The sequence below is a fragment of the Anneissia japonica genome, unplaced genomic scaffold (assembly GCF_011630105.1).
Source record: "Anneissia japonica isolate Jap-2015-1 unplaced genomic scaffold, ASM1163010v1 scaffold287627_len141763_cov191, whole genome shotgun sequence".
Taxonomy (NCBI): domain Eukaryota; kingdom Metazoa; phylum Echinodermata; class Crinoidea; order Comatulida; family Comatulidae; genus Anneissia; species Anneissia japonica.
Window position 1 is genome coordinate 96086 of NW_022705725.1, and position 15464 is coordinate 111549.

At 34.7% G+C, this 15464-nt stretch overlaps 1 protein-coding gene across 1 annotated transcript in view; it reads left to right on the forward strand.

The window, feature by feature from the left end:
- Nucleotides 1-15464, forward strand: part of LOC117105900 (dynein heavy chain 9, axonemal-like) — a 69747-nt gene that overhangs the window by 31199 nt on the left and 23084 nt on the right. Inside the window, exons 42-63 of the mRNA XM_033247204.1 lie at nucleotides 282-411; nucleotides 745-1074; nucleotides 1576-1803; nucleotides 2074-2328; nucleotides 2725-2936; nucleotides 3315-3469; nucleotides 3650-3761; nucleotides 3998-4111; nucleotides 4494-4796; nucleotides 5060-5230; nucleotides 5534-5662; nucleotides 5772-5932; nucleotides 6230-6356; nucleotides 6883-7091; nucleotides 7188-7275; nucleotides 7498-7664; nucleotides 8378-8549; nucleotides 9733-9777; nucleotides 12596-12835; nucleotides 14019-14261; nucleotides 14724-14929; nucleotides 15175-15341. Of these exons, the coding sequence (XP_033103095.1) occupies nucleotides 282-411; nucleotides 745-1074; nucleotides 1576-1803; nucleotides 2074-2328; nucleotides 2725-2936; nucleotides 3315-3469; nucleotides 3650-3761; nucleotides 3998-4111; nucleotides 4494-4796; nucleotides 5060-5230; nucleotides 5534-5662; nucleotides 5772-5932; nucleotides 6230-6356; nucleotides 6883-7091; nucleotides 7188-7275; nucleotides 7498-7664; nucleotides 8378-8549; nucleotides 9733-9777; nucleotides 12596-12835; nucleotides 14019-14261; nucleotides 14724-14929; nucleotides 15175-15341 (3964 nt within the window). The remainder of the gene's footprint in view (nucleotides 1-281; nucleotides 412-744; nucleotides 1075-1575; nucleotides 1804-2073; nucleotides 2329-2724; nucleotides 2937-3314; nucleotides 3470-3649; nucleotides 3762-3997; nucleotides 4112-4493; nucleotides 4797-5059; nucleotides 5231-5533; nucleotides 5663-5771; nucleotides 5933-6229; nucleotides 6357-6882; nucleotides 7092-7187; nucleotides 7276-7497; nucleotides 7665-8377; nucleotides 8550-9732; nucleotides 9778-12595; nucleotides 12836-14018; nucleotides 14262-14723; nucleotides 14930-15174; nucleotides 15342-15464) is intronic.

Consider the following 15464-nt stretch of genomic DNA (forward strand, 5'->3'; position numbering starts at 1 on the left):
TTTTCACGATGATTGCATGATGCAAAAAAGAACATGTTTTTATATTGACCATAAATTGATAAAAATTTGTATAAATAATTTAAAAAGTAAGAATGTTTATTTTTTTATACAAGTTTTGTAGTTCATGTCTCAAAAATTGCCTACAATATTGCCTAACATTTTACACAAAAAAATTATAAGGAATGTAAATTGAATCAATTCTTATGAAGTTCTTTTCAACAACTTTTTTTGATTTAAAGTTTCTGGTGATGTTTTTGAATACTATCACTTATATTTTTCAGTGGAATAGCCGTATTGAGGTTGTACGTGATCTAGCTAAGGCTCTTGGCCAGCCCCTCTACCTGTTCAACTGTTCCAAATCCATGGACTCTTTCCTTTTAGCAGATGTGTTTAAAGGATTAGCAAGTACAGGTCAATTTAACTTTATTCCTTTCATATAATTGTTTTGTATTTAGATTTTTCTTTTATTTGATTTTTAAGCTCAGTTAATGTAATTCCTAACACTGCAACAGTTTGAGTTTACAGTTAGTCTTTTTGACTTAGACCAGCTGACTGTTACCAATTCTTCAAAATGCACCAGTCTTGCACCAGTCACCTGGAATTTTGCATTGTCAAAGTTGTAATTCTTTGAAAGAATACCCCTCAAAAATGTATGGAACAGTCTGCTCCTGAAATCCTGAATAAACTGTATTTAACATTTTGCCTAAATCAGGATGATATCAAGAGTTATTATTTTTCCTTTAGGCTGCTGGGTTTGTTTCAACAACCTAAATCACATTTTACCAAATGTGCTGAGCATATTCACACAGTTTCTTACTCAGTACCTGGATGCCAAACGTGCAGGCAAATCCAGCCTGACTGTGTTCAGCGAGGAGGTAGGCTTGAACTCGGCTGGTGCCTGTTTTGCTACAATGGACAGCGCCCTTGATCTGACAACAAGCGCAGCTGAGAAACGCCTGATCTTGAACTCATCAGTCGCACAACTTCCTCCATCGCTTGTTGCTGCCTTTCGAACGGTGTCCATTCAGAATCCAGATTTCAGAATTGCTGTTGAAGTGCTTCTCCTCAGTCAAGGTAATATACATATTTATGTGGTTGTACACTTAAATCCAACTGCTACCAAGTACCAGTTTTATACTCTTCTTATAAAGAAACAAATATTGCTTAAGTCTCTTTCTCAAGGGCACCATTAGATATTATAACTTGAGATTCGAATACTGCCTAAAGTAGAAATGCTATGCCCAACTATTCTAAACTAACCTCAATAATTTCTTTAAACATATGAGTATTCTTTTACGTTGGCAATAACTGCTCCCGATAATCATCGACTGACATGATTTTTTGAAGTACAAAACGCGACGACGTGCTCAACAGGTCGTTTTTAATGACGGCCCTTTCAGACTGCCACCGGCAATCGATAGACGATGTCGCGTCATCTAGGGCTCATAGGAAGCCGAGTTGGATTCGTCATGCGATGGTCCTACGACCGTCGCACGATACAGTGAGTGCCCAGCTTTTGGATTATTAACCTGATTAAGTTTCAAATTTTACATCGCTTGTGTTTTTTACCTTAAGGTTTTGTGCGAGCTGGTGAACTGGCCAAGAAACTGTTGACACTACGCGAGATGTACAACAAGATGATTCCTGCAGAAGTGCGCAATGCAGACAAGATCAAGATTGGTAGTGATCAGCATGAGACGTCTCATGGCTGGAGTATTCAAAATCTTCGTAATGTCATCAATGAAGCAGGATCTATTTTGGATGATATGCTAACGCAAAAGATACAGAATATGCCGTACCCTGGTAGGTATAGGTACAGGGCAGTCTTCAGTGAATTACTGTGTTGGTCTTCAAACCTGGCAAGAGAGTATATACCTACCTCTACAGTATTTTAAACTTATTGGAGCAGTACAAAGGTTTAATTACTTGCTCTGTACATGTGTGTGTAGAAAATATGCTGCACCATCAGTCCCTGCAAGGTTATTGTCTGAAGCAGACAGTAAATATCTTTTTGGATTAGGCTAATGCATTTTTTTTATATAGAGTCTACTTTATGTTTTTATACACTTTCAGAATTAGATACTGTAAATGAAGATGATGAAACCAACGAGGAATCAGCAGAAGAACCAAAGCCAGACATCAGGGAAGCCATCACAATACCGGAGGAGTACATAGCAGATGAGCCCGAAGCACTGGTTCTTGCCCTCAGAGATATGTTCATGCCGCGCCTCCATGGTAGCGATGCTGAAATGTTTATTACATTGGTCGAGGATCTGTTCCCCTCTGTGAAGATTGCTATGACTTTTGAAGGAGCTTCACAGGATGATGGTCAGTCGCATTTAAGTTTTTTGTTTTTCATATTGTTACAAAATCAAACACAGTATTAAATATATATCTGTTACAGTTTAGCTGTTAAATTAAAACAAATTAATATACAAAAAAAATAAATTTATATGATTATTCAATTTATATATTCTTATTTTCATAGATGTGTCAAACCTGAAAACATTTAAATTTGTATGTTTATTCCATTTAAATCCATATTTTCTCTTGAATCTACAGAAATTCATAGATGGGTCAAAACTTAATTTGTTATTGTTTTCATTGATATTCTTTAGATGTTTTATTCCTAACTAAATTATCTTTTCTTTAAGTGTATTTTATTTGAGTATATAATCCTCAAAACCTTTCTTGTGAATTTATGGAAGTCATCTTTATTCTTAGATTGTTTGGAGTTGAATACAGCAGTTGTAAACATCCAACCAGATTATCAAGTCAACCAGGTGTTAAGTGGTGTGAATTCACAGGATACCCAGCCTCTAGACAACTTAGATTCTGCCATTGCTGTAGGCACTCAACGTCTAGGCCTACTACCAGGTAGAGCTTTCCAGGCCAGAGTAGCTCAACTAGCCCAGCTGATGGAAACACACCAAACAGTAAGTTAAAATCATTAAATTGAAAACAAATTGAAAGATAATTTTTTTTTTTTTTTTTTTTTTTAGAATGTATCTTTATAGTTGTACTTGTTTAAAGATGAGGATGCAAATAAAAAAAAAAAAGAAAGAAAAACAGCCATGGGATAAAATCACAAATTGAATATTTATGATTTACAATTCAACATGAAGAGTTGTGATATTGACAAAAACAAACACATAGAACATTTGAATTCCAATAGATAATCACATAAAACTAAACTCAGTTTCTATTTCTGAAAAAAGGGCATTAGTATTTGGACAGGACTTGCGTCCTAATTAATAAATATTGTGGTAACAATAGAAAATGATTGACATATTATTATATTATGTGACTGACAGGTTGCTGTTGTTGGTCCAGCTGGGTGTGGCAAGAGTGAATGCATCAAGACGCTGACTGGTGCTCAACGTGAGCTAGGCCATTTTGTTAGTGTTCAGCGCCTCTATTCACAAGCAGTTGAGCCCCAGGAGTTGCTTGGTTATTACAACTCATCCAGGTGAGAAAAAGGGCTTAGATATTTGTCGGTAGACAAAACATTCTTTCTATTTAATCTTACCACAACATATATAGTATATATTTACTGATTTTGGGGGAGGGGGCTTCGACAGATTACCCCACAATATGTAAATTTATATTGTCTATAAAATAATCTTTTTCTTACATCTACCTGTGGTAGTGAGTGGAGTGATGGTCTGTTTACCACACTACTCAGGAAGCACTGTTTGGTATGTGATGTTGACTTTGTGAACAGCAAGCCTCTGATTAAACTTATTCACCTTGATGGACAGGTGAGCTAATTTGAATATTGAGATATACTCCTAGATGGACAGTTATAATTTGAATGTAAATAAATATAGTGTAGTTATATGCATATATTTGGTTATGTGAATATTTAATGGTTAAGATATGCACCTTGATAAACTATTAATGAATAAAAGCTATGATAGGTTATTGTCATAGTTATTGTGTATTTAGCAGAATCTTGAGTTGGAAAATGATATTAAAATTTTAAAATATTATTCAGGTTGACGCAAGTCAGATGGAGGTGTTTGGTTCCATATTTCACAATGACGGCTGCCTGGTTTTAGCCAACAATGAGAGAATCCACATCCCACATCATATCCGTATCATATGGGAGGTAAGTGTTAACATTCTTTATAGCAGTGAACCATGGTTTTTACTGAAATAACTACCCTGGCAAGCCACCTGGCTTAAGACATTCTATGTTAGCATAGTTTCACGCCATTTGTTATCCACTTTTTCTGGTGTTTTAATATTACATTAAAACTTTTCGCTAAATATGCTATGTAACAGTGGCATTATTATTACTATCATTTTGTTGCTGATAATTATGAAGTCTATTTCTTGAATACTTACCTACTGGATAAACCAACTAATTGCAATCGTTCCTTTAAGAAACCCTACAACAAAAATAGAACTGACCGAATGTATCACACTCATAGACTACCAACATCACTTCTGATTTGTGCAACCTTTTTTCTACACTATTTTTTTTTCAGCTGGGCTCCCTGGCTCATATCAGTCCTGCAGTGTTGTCACGCATTGGTCTTCTCTCAATGGACAAGTCGGATGTCAGCTGGCGCCTTTACCTTCGTCGCTGGATTCAGAACCAACCGGAGGGTGATCAGAACCGCCTGCACACCCTAACTGAAAGATATGTCGGTACCGTCATAGACTACTTGTCACAATCCACAAGGCCTACACTTATTCCTGGTGGAAAGGGAAAATCAGAACCTAAACTAAAACGCATGATTGATGTCAGTGAAATGAACATGGTTATGACCTTCTGCAACCTACTGGAGGTGAGTAGTCAAGAGGAAAATTGTTTAAGCAGGGGAAGTGGTGTGGTTTGGTGGTTAAGATACTTGCCTTCATATTCCAGGGCCCTTGATTCAAATCCTGCTAATGCCAGGCTATTTTTTCACAAATAACAAATTTTACTAAACATTTTTTAATTCTCAAAGCATCTTAAATGTGATGTCATTAACAAACATGGCTTGTTAAATACTTTCAAAGAGTCTGTTAAAATAGAATTATTCATCCAAAAATATATTTTGTTTACCAGGCCCTGATAGCCCAGCATCCTCAGCTAAGTGACTTGGAATATGAAAACTACCTGAACTTTGCAGCAGTCTGGGCTTTTGGAGGAACACTTGATGATAAGTCTCGGACAATGCTCAGTACTTGGTGGCGCTCCACATTTCAGCAGTATGTACAGTATCCGGAAGAAGGCGAGGTAAATTGCAAGACTATGCAAAACATAAAATTCAAATACTTTAAGATCTACACAAAATCTGGTGTTTTTCTTAATTAATTATAAGAATCGTAATTTTATGCAGTTCCTTATGTTTTTATTTTTTTTTGTCTAATACGCTGTAACGATAGAAAAGGGAATTCTACTGGTGGTGTATAGACTAATCAACATCACTGTGCACTGACTGTGTACAAAAAATATAGTTTACACACCAAAAATGAAGAGGATAATTAATATATGGCATATGTTTAGATTTTTTCTGAGTGTTTATTTGATATTTTCAAGGTCTGGGATTACTTCGTTGATGGAGATTCACATAACTTCATTGACTGGAATGAAGCTATTCCACCTTATAGCATGCCTCCCCATGAAGGAATTCCAGCTGATGCATTTGTAAGAACAAAAAGCTATGAGGTAAGTTTAACAGTACCACAAAAATGAACACACTTGAATATAAGATATAAAATTATGACTTTGTAAATTTTTTAAATAAAAAAAAAATGATTACATTTATGAATTTTAGCAACTGTCATACATCCTTGGTTTGTTGTCTGACAATGGTAAACCAGTGATGCTAGCAGGAGAACCAGGATGTGGCAAGACACTCATCTTCCAAGACCGCATGAAGACAATTTGCTCTGGAGAGGTTGCTGAAGTCTTGGCTTTGAATGTCACTACAAACAGGTTCATGAGTTTTCTTTAATACATAATGAGCAATTGAATAAGAAGTATTGGAGGTCTCCCTCCAATTAAAGACCACTTTTTGGGACCGGGGTTCCCATGGTGTTTAGCAGCTTTGGTTGAGATTTGTTAGTCTAGGATCGCAGAAAAATGGTCTTTAATTGGAGAGATCTTTAATTATAGGGAGACCTGTATTAACATAACTGAGAAACATAGCTTCAAGTTTCAGTGTGCATGCACGTGTTGCATAGTTAGTGCATGACTGCGGTTGAGTTACATTACTATTTTTTTTCTTCATAGATTCACAACAAGTCGAGTGCTGTGGCAACGCCTCGAGGAGAAACTTGAATGGAAACATGGTCGCACATATGTACCAAAAGGAAACAAGAAACTAATGTGTCTAGTTGATGACCTAAATCTTGCTAGTGTAAGTAAAATGAATGTAGAAGTTGCACAGCTCTTCAAAACAATTCTATTGTATTAAATTTCACCAAATTTCACAGGCCACCCCCCCCCCCCTCCCAAAAAATAATCCAATTTATGCATAATTTGATTGATTTGATCATTATTATTCAATGTATTTGCTGCCTGCTCGCTTCGCGGTGCAATAAACAAGCAGCCAATTCGAATGTCGCCACCAACTGCCAATGATTTGCAGTCACATGACTTTTTTGGTATCTTGCATTATCTTTTGGTTAATTCTGGAAACCTCCAGATTTTTTAGTAAATCTCCAGATTTTCTTAAGATTCTTAAAAACAATCTCCAGATTTTCATGACCCAAGGGTTGGCAGGTCTGTGTTATCGACACGACACGACTTCCTCAGATTGTTTCATTCGCTTCATGTGTGATGATGGACATTGCAACAACAAAAAAATCATCAGACTTTAAAATACATAGGACCAGCTGGCACTCTAATTTGCATACTAATAAAATAAAATTGATTAATTACAGATGAATGTGAATGGTTGTCAGTCTGCATGTGAGATGATTCGTCAGCACATGGATTCAGGCGGAGTCTACGAGCCTGACCTTCAGGTCTTGCGTGAGGTCAAGAATGTGACGTACGTTACAACACTGAATCCCAACACACCGGCTAGTGTGCCGTCAATTAGTCCACGTCTTCTGCGTCACTTTGGAGTATTTTCTATGCCGTATCCAAGGTTAGCAAAATATGTTCGATGGTGTGTTCTCATATAAAATTGCTATTAACCTTCGTGTGCTGAGTTTCATATTTTGTACATTATATTTCATTTTAGGGATGAGGAGTTGCATACAATATATACTACTCTACTGAACACCCATTTCTGTACCCCATCGAGTTCATCAACATCTGCAAGAGATAAGGTAAGTAGTTTGATATATACACATAGTTAGTTAGTTAGTTAGTCAATCATTTAAGATGCTTGCACCTATGTCATTATTTACGATATTTTGATTGATTGTTTGTTTATTCATAGTGTTTATTTTTTTTTATTTTAATTACTATTGACAGAGGGTGCTAAAATACAGCAACATCATGATTTATCATGGCTGTACTTGTAACTTCATTTATATTTTTCTCGTTAGCAACAATTGCACCTTGTCGACAAAGAGGAGGCAAAGCTGAAGGAGCTGATGTCCATGATGGTCAGTGTGACCCTTGAAGTCCAGTCACGCATGAGGACAATGTTTTTGACCACCGCAGAAAGGTGCCATTACATGTTCAATGTCAGGGAACTATCAAGAGTCTTCAAGTGAGTGATGTATACTGTAGAGATCTTTGGGTTCGTTGGTAGTGGGTGGTGGTGGTTGAGATGATAATGATGCTAAATGTGGTGTTGGTGGTTAAAAAAAAAAGTCTCAATGAAGATGGTGGTATTAAATAAAATGATGACGTAATAATTTTGCTGATGATTTTCGTGGACATGGTGGTGATGATAACAATAAAGATGGTAAAGATGATGTGATGGGAACAACTGGTTGAGTTCATTCCGGACCCACAAGTTTCAGGACTTTTGTGGTGTATCACACCAAAGAAATCCAATCCAAGTGCATAATTACTCCTATAAAAGTCATAGGCATATGTGTTATTTACTTAATATTTATATATGCCAATTTTATGTGTTTCTTACCATCGTAAGTGCAATAGATATTCTTCAATATTTGTAATATGTATTGTAGTTTAATAATTTAATGTTTTCGTAAGTGCAATTGATATTTTATAATATTTGTGTTCTTTGTTCTTTGTATTAATAATATTTACAATAATGTAGTAATAATGTAACTTTTTTGAATTGTATACTTGCTTAGTTTCTACTTTTGTAATTATCATCTCAATTCATTTTACCTTGCCATGATGATTTAATAAAATATACCAGAATACCAGAATATAAGATTATGAATTTTAAAATAGACAAGAGAATTCCTTCTAAATTATTTTCTCCATGTTCACACCACCACCATACAGGAACATCTGCCTGTCATTGAACCCTGGTGTCAAACTTGAAACCCTTCTGCTACTCTGGCGTCATGAGTGCGAATGGATTTACAGTGAGCGTCTTGTTAGCCCTGTTGATGTTGAGCGATACAATCAAGTCTTTGTTACAGCGGCTAAGAAGCAATTCACAAGTGAAGAATTTGTAAGTATAATTTTTTCAGTCATTTAATATATTAAAAAAAAAAAAGTAAAAAACTCAAACTTTTAAGGTGCATACTCTTGTACCAATTGTGGCCAAAACACAAATTCTCAAATTTATTATTTAAATGTGGCAAAAGAGGAGATGTATCTTCATGATGTTTATTTTGTATACGTTTTTACAATGTTAAAGACAATACTATTTAGATATTGATATGTTAATTCTGGTAATTCTTTGTATCCTGAATGTCTTTGCAGTCGCCAGATATTGAGGAGAATGCTTTCTGCAGAGAAAGCGCTGTAAGTGCATTTTTTTAAAGCAGATTGGGTACTACAAAAATCATTATCATTATTATTATTATTATAATTATATTCATTAACTACTACTTAATCATGGCAGTGGTACATGCAAACATTTTTAGATTGTATGCTCATTATATTTTGTCTTGCAATACACATGGTTTAATGTAGAGAATAAGTATTATACTGATATGACCAGACAATTGTTATATTTTACTGTAATCCTTTAAATATTTTGTCATTTAATAACTTATAATTACATAAAAGAGTTTGTTAGTCATCATTTACGTTACCAGCAATCATTACGTAAAATAATGCAGGTGAAATCACAAGATAAAGTTACTGAATAAGAAACGCTTCATTTTCATTCTTGTTGCTCTCTTAAATTTAGTTATTAGTACCAAAGATCTTTTAATAACAAGATGGCGCCCACCACGGTTTTACGTGTAACAAAGTAGAAGCGTCCATTCAAGCAGAAAGCAGTAGAAAGTAATTGTAATCGAGAGAGAGCGTTCTAGTTGTTACCATGGAAATTGCACATAAATCATAGTTGAAAGTAATTTTAATTGTGAGAGGGTGCCCTACACTGCGTTGTTATAGAATTTGCATGCAGAAATTGTGGAGAAAGCTATCTTGTTATTGTAAGATCTTTGTTAATCAGTACTACTTTTTAAGATATTCAATGGGTATTGGCATATCAAGTGACTATCATTTGCCTGGTCATGTAGTGTTCACTTGTTCTCTAACAAACTATGAGATTGAAAAACATGCAATATTTGTTCAACTCATGTTATAATATTACTCAAAAATACTTGCCTTGGTGTATGTATACCCTTTTGGTAAACTCACTTTCTAATCAACATCCCTTTACACATGCATCCTAAAAGGACAAAGAAGACAAGGAGATACCTAGTGAAGTTCGAGAGAAAATGGTAGGCATGGTTTCACAAGTTTTATCATTCCTTGTTGATTTTTAGTCATTGCGCTGTACTTTTTACTTTACATTTTATTTGGTGCTTTCAAAATATGTTTCAGTTTGTTTTGTATTTCAATGTAGGTCTATTTCTTGGCCCGGGCCAGATTTAACAAATTGGGTTTAGCAAAAAAATATTAATTAAATTTTTCTTAAATACATGTATTTTATTCAATCATACTCAGCAAAATGGTATGTTTAAATTTCCTCAAAATAAAATATCATGCTTATTGGATTACATTTCTACGCACGTAGTTTGCTTAATTGAAATACCTTTTTAGTTTGAAACATTTTTTATTTTGTGTTTGGTATAATTACAACCCAGGATTTAAGAAGGGTGTACTGTGTAAGACCATGCTGTGATCATTAAGCCAAGGAGCCTGTCTGTACTCTAATTTGATTAACTTTTCTGGATTAGCCGTAATCAAACATTGTGTATATTGTAAACAAATCGTTGAGAGTGCCACTTGACACTTGATAAACTAATTAGAAAATCAATTGTTTCTGCAGATTAAATGCTTAGAAATTAACACTGGGTAAACAGATTAGCTAGTGGGTACACAAATATTCAGCTACTAATCACCCAAAACCCCACAGCTGATAAAAAAAATTATATAATATATAATTATTAGAACATATACACCTTTAGATCAGTGGTCTCAAAAATCATTTGATGCATTCAAAATGAACCAAAATAAACAAATTAATATTCTTAGCTACAAGTACATAAAATAACAAAATTGTAAAACAAAAACATGAAATTCCTAAGTATAAAGGAAATAGACACAAGTACTAGTGCTGGTGATGAGGCAGAGTAGCTCCCCAAAAAACATGACCAGGACATACAATTGCATGAACAACATGCTTCACTTATCACAAATTTTGAAGGGCCACCTGTACCATCGATGAACTCTACAATAAAGTATGGTTAAACAAAATTAATTAACTACTAACAAAAATCTGTAATACAGATAATTAATCTACAACAAGGTTTGTAAAATAAGTACACCTTCACCTTTAAGAAGAGCACTGTGTGCTCAAAAATCTTGTGTAACGTCAAATAAAATTAGTGTAGTCTATAAGTACTACTATTTTACAGTATTCATTTACTATTGTCATCCGACTGGTTTAAATTTACTATTGTCATCCGACTGGTGGCTCATTCACTTTTGCTAAATAAAAAGTACATTATGCTATTCTGAAGAGGGCTACTTTGGGTAGTGTACATGACGTTTTAAATGTAATAACCATTTTTGTTCAGTATTTTATCTGCTTTCTGGTTGGGCTTAATTGCATTGATTTTAAAGCTAATTATATCTCACCGTAGATTTAACTGCATTGATTTTAATTCTTGCTTAATTTGTATTTATGTGATATTTTATGTAATTATATTTTGTTCCATTTTTTGTTATTGGTTTATAGTTATTTTATGGCTACGTTCAGACTAATGCTCATCTAGATAATACTTAGCCTTGTGCGAGCCTCACGCACATGCTAAAACATCTGGAGCATCCACAGTACATGCGTTGACATGGGTTAATCTCCACCAGCAATCATCTAGTTTTATAATTGTGTCGCTGTCTGTGATTGGTTACATTTTGATCAGTAGTTATATTTTCTCCATGGTGAGATTGTGTAAATGCCAGCCTAAGGTCAACTAACAAGTTAAACGTGGGTATGCTGTGGGTTGTGATCTGTCTGTGTTGCAACTTCAAGACAGGCATGAATTATCTCATGCTTATTCATAATATTACTACAAACTCTATAACCGCAGCTGTGTGAAGTCTGACCGTAGCCTATGTTGTATTTTCATTTATGTACACGTTGTTGATTAATATGAACTTATTATTTTATATTAATAGCTGGCTGGCATACTGTAAATGTTTACTACCATACTGCAAAATTGTCATTTATGTGTATTACATTTTATTATCTTTTAACATTGTTTTCGGTATTAATATTAAAAAATAAAAATTGTGTTGTCCAAGCCCAGTGACAATTGGAGATCGGTATTTTGTTTTGGTACATACTTATGCCTTATCCTATCATAGTTGACAGGCACTCAGACAATGTGCTATGGTTGGAAAAATAGTAATTCAAAGTATCAAATATAAATTATAGCTTGAAAAGTGCATTTTCAAAATATTATTCAAATATTTGGTCTCCATCTTGGGGAAAAAAATATATTTTTATGTCAGATAGGCTTGAGCAATACAATCCTTTTTAACCTTACTGTATGTTTATAAGTATTTATATTTATATATACGGTTCTACATATATCACCACAATATTTTTAAAACATAAATTCATATGGTGCTTGTAGTTTTATTATAGAATTTACATGCAAAGGAAGTTGGTGTTATTCATGCTGTTGTTGAACATTGTTGAACATTGAAATTAATTTGTATCATGTCTACCTCTACTTATTGAAAAGATCCAGAAGTCGGCATGCAGATGCAGAAACTACAACTGAGCTTGTATATACTGCTGCTTTAAATTAGCTTCATCTAGAAAAATTGTATCCAACTTGCTCTCTGCCATCATATTTGTCAAAAAAAACACTATTTTATTGAATCATTGGTTGCCACAGTTTAAAATATATGTCATTCTATGCTTCTGATGATTAATGTAATTAAACAAAAAGATATGTTATATTTATTGGGAAAAAAAATGTTCCTATGCTCACTCAATGTGTCTGTTTACAAATTATTCTGATTTGCCAATTGTTTCTATCCTACCTTATGTTTAATTTGCATATTCTTGTTTATGTTCATCAGTTAAAGATTGTCATAGACCTAAAGCAGCCATTATTCAGCAACTTGGTTGAACAAGACAGTGGCATAGTCACTGCTGGTGGATACAAGGTGTCTTCAACAACAAGCAGTATTGCAGGGGATGAAGAGGGTACCGATCAGTACCAGCCACGTTACAATGTAGATCACGTGCGCTTGCTAATGCAAGATGCGGTGGAGGAGTACAACAAGGGGCATCCACGTATAAAACTCGCCCTTTATCGGGTGAGTTGAACAATATACAAAGTTTTTCTATACTGTCTTGTACAATTTCATTTTTGAAAATAATATATGCAGTACATACAATATCTATTTTATTTGGATTAGTATGTAAAATTACACTGAACATATTATTATTATTATTATATTACACATCTAGATGTGTATAAGAGACAGCAATAAAGTATGGTTAAACAAAATTAATTAACTACTAACAAAAATCTGTAATACAGATAATTAATCTACAACAAGGTTTGTAAAATAAGTACACCTTCACCTTTAAGAAGAGCACTGTGTGCTCAAAAATCTTGTGTAACGTCAAATAAAATTAGTGTAGTCTATAAGTACTACTATTTTACAGTATTCATTTACTATTGTCATCCGACTGGTTTAAATTTACTATTGTCATCCGACTGGTGGCTCATTCACTTTTGCTAAATAAAAAGTACATTATGCTATTCTGAAGAGGGCTACTTTGGGTAGTGTACATGACGTTTTAAATGTAATAACCATTTTTGTTCAGTATTTTATCTGCTTTCTGGTTGGGCTTAATTGCATTGATTTTAAAGCTAATTATATCTCACCGTAGATTTAACTGCATTGATTTTAATTCTTGCTTAATTTGTATTTATGTGATATTTTATGTAATTATATTTTGTTCCATTTTTTGTTATTGGTATATAATTATTTTATGGCTACATTCAGACTAACGCTCATCCAGGTAATACTTAGCCTTGTGCGAGTCTCACGCACATGCTAAAACATCTGGAGCATCCACAGTACATGAGTTAATCTAACTCCACCAGCAATCATCTGGTTTTATAATTGTGTCGCTGTCTGTGATTGGTTACATTTTGATCAGTAGTTATATTTTCTCCATGGTGAGATTGTGTAAATGCCAGCCTAAGGTCAACTAACAAGTTAAACGTGGGTATGCTGTGGGTTGTGATCTGTCTGTGTTGCAACTTTTTATCGGGTGAGTTGAACAATGTACAAAGTTTTTCTATACTGTCTTGTACAATTTCATTTTTGAAAATAATATATGCAGTACATACAATATCTATTTTATTTGGATTAGTATGTAAATTTACACTGTAGGATATTATTGAACATTTTTATGAAATTGAAGCCCCAAATGGAATAAATGCTCTCAAATGTGTCAATTATATTATGTAATTGCACTTTCCAGGAGACGATTGAACGCGTGTGTCGCTTAGCCCGGACCATTCAGTCTCCTCATGAAGTAGGCCATGCTCTGCTGGTTGTGGAAGGCAACCCCGGAATAGGTGATCTCTTCCCACGCCTTGCAGCTCACTTGTGTGGATTCGTGGTCTTCGAGGTGAATCCGTCACCAGTTGCATCTCCCACGACCTACAAACTAAACCAGTTTAAAGCAGATTTAGTTACAGCTTACACCAAAGCAGGAGTCAAGGTAAACATACTTCCAAAGGCTTTTATAATCATCATTGTGTAAAACAATATAAATGCCAGGTATCTCTTGCAAAATTACCGTAAATGTTTGAATAAGTGCCTTCCTCTATAAGCACCACTTTATGAAAGCACTACCAAATTGGCTTTTTTCACAAAGCGTCTCCCTTGATTCAGTGTCTCAGCATTGATTATTGAATCTGGTACTTCATTAAGAGTACAATATTTGGATAATCAGCCAATTTCAATTGGATTTAATAATAATAACATTTCAACAACTCGGATAGCCCTAAGTACAACACATTGTGCTATTTCTTACACTTCAATACTCCGCTTTAAAATAAGCGTTTTTCTTGACTAAACATCACATTGAAACCATATACGTTTATAATTACTGAGGTCTTATTTTGTCATATACAGTACCCCTCAAAATAGCAATTATTATGTTACAATTATTATCACATAGGGTGAGAAGGTTCTCCTGTTGCTTACTGAAGAGGAACTCATGGAAGAAGATTTCTTGGTGTACATTGGTGAGTTTGTAGTGACAGGTGCCATTACACACCTGTTCACCTCCGAAGAGCAGACATCAATCATTAACTCCATCAGAACTGATGTCACAGCAGCCGGACTGACGTACACAAGGGACACTGCCTGGGATTTCTTTCTAAAGTAAGTTTTCTCTTTTTTTGTGTGTTTATTATAATGCTGTCATCCTGAAAAGTTCTTAAACCCTGCAGTGGATTCACAATGGCTAATGAGGATGATGAAAATAAATGTTGATCAAACATATCTTACTCTGACACGTAGTATACAGCACCACATTACGGTAGTTCTATCCTTACTGTTATATTAACAGCGTGTCTTATATACAAAAACAAAATGTACGTCATTTGATCACTTTATTTTATTTGCAGGACTGTTCGGAACAATGTGCGGGTTGTGTTGGTGTCATCAACAAGTGGAGCTGACTTCCAGAGACGTTGTCGGGAGTACCCAGCCCTCACAGCCAATCTTAACTGCTACTGGTTCCAGCATTGGAGCAGAGAGGCTCTAGTTGAGCATGCAATGTATCATCTCAAAGGTATCTATAGACATCCAAATTTGAAAATGGTGCTCCCTCTTGGCACTGCCATTGCTAGGCTCCGAGGGGTCTCTCACCTGCATGTCAGGACCATGTACGGTAGTGCAGAGTATTTAGAGTAGA